The 5,053-nt window shown below is 57.9% G+C and overlaps 1 protein-coding gene across 1 annotated transcript; it reads left to right on the top strand.

Annotated features, from left to right (window-relative positions):
• Positions 1-1,445: 1,445 nt before the first annotated feature.
• Positions 1,446-4,601, top strand: LOC103251623 (G-protein coupled receptor family C group 5 member C-like; the record flags this gene model as incomplete). Its single annotated transcript, XM_008050211.2, has 2 exons — positions 1,446-1,540; positions 4,023-4,601. Coding segments are annotated over 2 exons (275 nt in total), but the record flags the coding sequence as incomplete, so codon positions are not given.
• Positions 4,602-5,053: the final 452 nt, after the last annotated feature.

The following is a 5,053-nucleotide window of genomic DNA, read 5'->3' as shown; positions in this document are numbered from 1 at the left end:
GTAAAAACAAGAACCACATGTTAACTGGGCTCAGTGATTCAGCCTGTAATCCTGCACTTTGTTAGGCTGAGGTGAGTGGATTGCCTGAGCCCTCGGGGTCGAGACCTGCCTGGGCAACTTGGCGAGCCCTCATCTCTACAATAATTCAAACTATTAGCCGGGTGTGGTAGCGCGCACCTGTAGTTCCAACTACGTGGAAGGCTGAGGCGGAAGGATCGCCGGAGCCCAGCGGGTCGTGGCTGCAGTGGCCGGCAGTGGCCACTGCACTCGTCTGGGCGACAGAGTGAGACTCCAACTCCAAAAAAAAAAAAATCTTCATAAACCTTACTTTGGGGAAGGTAGTGACCCTTGTCCTGCTGGGCGCTTGATCCTTGATCTGCCCACCTGGACTGAGGGCTGCTGGTCCCATCCTGGGGTGGCCCCTGTCACACGCACAGAGTGTGCATGGAGCAGGCACATGAGGAAGCCCACAGGAGAAAGGGAATTGGGGACAGGTGCTGGGGGGAGCGTCAAGCCCGCCCCCATGTCTGTGTTCCTGTCAGAGACAAGTAGTTCTCAGCCTTTGTCCTCTTGTGACAAACATTGCTAGGCTAAGTTTTTATTTCTTTTTTTTTTCCCTAAACGGAAAAATCAATAGAGTCAACCCAGCACTTAGGAAGCCCTTTATGGGTTTGCGATCCCTTGGAGCCAGGGGGCTGTTGGCCCTGCAGGAGCCAGACATGCGCTGTGCCTGCCCTCACGGTCCGGCCTGCTCTTGGCCCCAGGGATTGGTCAGCAGCTTTCCCCAGACACCCTGGGAGTGCCCAGCAGGGTGGAACACATTGGGAAACCAACACCCAGAGCCACAGGCAAGTATTCCTGGAGCTGAAAATAGTTCTGGAAACGTGCCAGGGGGACACAGGATGGGACATGCACTCTGGCTCCCTGGCCAGGCTTCTGGGCCGGTATTGGGGGAAGGGACACCCAGCCCTGCCCTGGGTGGGCATGAAGAGGCTTGGGCCAAGGGGTCTCAGATGAATATACTCCCACGCCTGGCAGCTGGCCTGTGGTGGCAGAAGCCAGAGCTGGAAGCCGGCCATCTTGGAAGACAGCCCAAGGCCCATGTGCCCTCTTGGCCTCTGGCCCCGGAGTGCGGATGGGGATGTGGAGGTTGCTGATGGAGCACTTTTCTGAGCTATTGAGTCAGGAGTAGAGGGATCCCACAGTATAGGGAAGCCAAGCAGCGTTGCACAAAAGGGGTGCTGGGCTTGGGAGGGGGTCCCCACATTCACAAACCCACCCAGGTCGGCCGCTCCTGGGTTAGACGCTACACCAGGATGGGCTTGGCCCTTCTTTCTTCTTCCTCTTCCCTCCTTCCTGCTCCCAGAAGAGCCTTGCTTGGGGGGCGGGAGGTGGGAGAGGGGACTGAGAGCCTGAGTATCCTCAAACTGCTGTTTTCCTTACAGCTAAGAGGCCAGTGTCGCCATATAGTGGGTACAATGGACAGCTGCTGACCAGTGTGTACCAGCCTACCGAGATGGCCCTGATGCACAAAGGCCCGGTGAGTGGGTCTCCGGGTTCCCATGACCCTGCTGGGGCCTACAGGACCCAGCCCCAGCAGGCCGGGGTTGGGAGAGGCAAGCCGTGTGATTCCAGCTCTCACACCCCTTTCCTGGAGTGGAGATGCCCACCTCTATTGACTGCACTGCAGCGGGCTCTGCCCCAGGTCAGTGGGCGTCACACATAGCCGGGGGCGATGCCACAGAGACGCAGCCTGAGCTCTCACTGAGCTGGTAGGCTTTACCCTCGAGAGCTTGGGGAGGGATGGAGGGTCTCAGCCGGGTGCTCCCACCTGACCAGGATAAGATGTAGCAGGTCTGGGTAGGTATTAGCTTCTCAGTCACGGCTGTCCTGGGTGGGCCCCCGCCTCCCCTCCCCGACCAGCAGGCAGCGTCTCGACCTTACACCTCCCCTGGGTTCTGGAAACCAGATGCTCCTTCAGCCAAGGGAGCGGGGTGGGAACAGGAAGACGGTGGGTCGGATTCTACTCTATATATGTTCCTCCTCCGGGCTGGCAGTGGGGGCGGGGAGAGGTCAGTGACCTGTCTTGGCAGGATGCTGGGAACAGGAAACAAGGAGGTCAGCAGGGTGGCGTTCTCACCCCCCTCCCGGCCTCTCCGTGAGCCCTGGGGCAGGGGAAGGCCAGTGTGTCTGAAGCTTCCAGCCCCAGCTCCTTCCGTCTCCCTAAGCTTCAACCTGTGGCGGGAGCTGTGATGGGCAGAGCAGAGTTTCCCCAGGACCTCAGGAGTGGAGGTTGCAGGCCACCAACCCCGGGGAGTGGGAAATGCAGAAGCCTTTTCTCAGCTGCCCCCACATGGGTGCCCTCACGGCCCGGTGTGTTTGGAGTCCTTCTTTCTTCCCCAGCAGAATAAATGCAGACTAACAGGGATATTTTATTGGGCTGGCTCTCCAAACGTAGACCCCCGACCATCGGCATTTGGACTGCCTGGGAACGTGCTGAAAATGCTGATGGGCTGGGGCCCGCGCTGGGATGGAGCCAGCTGTTGGCTCCCTGCGTGACATTGCCACCGTGGGAGTGACTACCCAAGGTGGATCTGCAGATCCTACAAATCAGGGCTCCCTCCTCCTACCCCACTTGTTACCAGCCCCACCCCTGGGTAGGGCCCAGCTATGAGTAGGGATGGCTTAACATGCAGTCTGGGTGATTCTGGTGCATACCCAAGGTGTGAGACCAGGGACCACACAGGAGTGGGCCATGGCTCACAGGTGAGAGGAACTCCTGGGTCTGGTGGGATCGAAGGCTGGTTGGGTTCCTGAAGTTATGGAGGTTTGGAGGCGGCTCTTTCCCACAGGTCTAAGGCAGGTGGGGCCAGGAGTACACCTTCCTCCAGGGTGGGAGTGACGACCTGGCTGGCATCTCTCACCACACAGGAGCAGGACCTGGTTCTCGGCAGATAATTTGGGTTTTAAGACTCCACATTAGGGCTGCGTGTGGTAGTTCACACCTGTAATCACAACTCTTTTTGAGGCCAAGGTGGGAGGATCGCTTGAAGCCCGGAGTTCAAGACCAGCCTGGGCAACATAGCGAGACCTCGTCTCTACAAAAGATTAAAATTGTGAAAAGAAGATGCCCATGCCAGTCATGGTGGCTCAAGCCTGTAATCCCAGCACTTTGGGAGGCTGAGACGAGAGGATTCCCTGAGCCCAGGGGTTCGAGACCAGCCTGGGCATCTTGGTGAGAGATCAAAAAATTAGCTGGACATGGTAGCACGCACTTGTAGTTCCAGCTACTTGGAATACTGAGGCAGAGGGAGCGCTTGAGCCCAGCAGGTGGAGGCTGTGGTGGCTGTGAGCGTGCCACTTGCACTCCAGCCCGGATGACAGAGTGAGACTCTGACTCAAAAAACAAAAACAAAAAAACAAAAGAGAGAAGACTCCCAATCAGACTCCTAGACAGAAATATGTGGGCCTTCCTGGGAGCTAGCAGAGGGGTGTCCTTGGCCAGGAAAACCAGCAGCTATGATGCTGTCGGGTGTCTTAGTGACATTTAGAGGACTTGGGGTAAGATTCTTGGAGATTCCAGCTACTTGGAAGACTGAAAGATTGCCTAAGCCCAGCAGGTCGAGGCTGCGGTGTCCAGGAGCGTGCCACTGACCTCCAGTCTGGGTGACAGAGTGAGACTCCAACTCCAAAAAAAAAATTCTTGGAGAAATGGCAGCTGGGAGCTTTACCAGCCAAGAGTAGGCTGACCCTCCTCTGGCCTGGTTTCCCTAAGGTTCGGAAGCAGGAGGGGGCTTGAGAAGAGGAGCCCCCTCTGTGAAGCCCCGGGGTCACTCCAGCTGCCCAGGGGCTGGAGGTCAGAGGTCAGAAGTGGAATCATTATTGCAGGCACCCCTGGGGCCTGGCCAGAGGGGGGGAGCTGGCAGGCACAGCCCTGCAGGAAGCAGAGTGTTTGTGCATCCGCCCCAGTGGAACCTGGCTTCCGATCCCCCGACTGTGAGACCGCCTGTTCTTCCTTCCAGGCCGAAGGAGCTTACGACGTCATCCTCCCACGGGCCACCGCCAACAGCCAGGTGATGGGCAGTGCCAACTCCACACTGCGGGCCGAAGACATGTACTCGGCCCAGAGCCACCAGGCAGCCACCCCGCCGAAAGACAGCAAGAACTCTCAGGTCTTTAGAAACCCCTACGTGTGGGACTGAGTCAGCGGCACCAGGAGAGGCGGGCGGATCAGGGGAGGGCCCTCGGGACCCGGGGGAGGAAATCTCCAGGCCGCCCCCACCCCCTCACGGGCTCAGGGCAGCTCGTGCCTCAGAGCCGTGAGGCCCTCCCTTTCTGCCAGGGTCTGGGTGGGTGTCTTGGGTGCCCCCACCCACTCCTCAGTGTTTGTGGAGCCTGGGCGCCAACCTCAGCTTCAGGCCAGGGTCACCTCGGCGGTCATGCTCCAGCCAAATAGTGTTCTTCTTGGGGTGGTGGCTGGTCGGCGCCTGCATTCTCTGCAGATTCCTGCAACCTCGAGAGATTTCACAGGCACTTCGGGCCTGGGTCTTGCTCCTCCGTGAGGAACAAGGTATCTAATAAATATGTTTCTGCTTTATTAACTCCTGCTCTTGGGATTGTGGTTTCTGACCTGGGCTCTTGGCTTCCCGTGGACCTCTTTTCCACGTGGCCTGTGGGTGATTCTTCTGTCTCCTCCCTCCAAATCCAAGTCACGTTTAAAGCTGCTGTAGCCTTTTCCTTTGAGGCCTCCACACGATGAAGGATTGATTCTTTAGCGGATCCTCTGTTGTGTGCAGCCAGAATAACCATCTGGGCCCAACTTGTGCCTCGGATGCAGTCCCACCTCTGGGCTCATCTGTCTCTGCACCCCCCCCCAATGGCTGTGGGGCCAGGAGAGGGAAGGTGGCCCATGAGCAGGTAGGTCTGTGTGTAAGGGAAGATCAGCTAATTTCAGCTCCTCTTAGAGGATGGTGGTGAAGATCCCTTGGGGAACACGTGCTGAGATCATGCCATGCAGTGTGTGGAAGGGAATGGCCCAGAGAGCTCCAGAAGT

The sequence above is a fragment of the Carlito syrichta genome, unplaced genomic scaffold (assembly GCF_000164805.1).
Source record: "Carlito syrichta isolate Samal-C Ts95f unplaced genomic scaffold, Tarsius_syrichta-2.0.1 Scaffold143245, whole genome shotgun sequence".
Lineage (NCBI taxonomy): Eukaryota > Metazoa > Chordata > Mammalia > Primates > Tarsiidae > Carlito > Carlito syrichta.
This window is presented reverse-complemented; position numbering and strand designations above follow the sequence as displayed.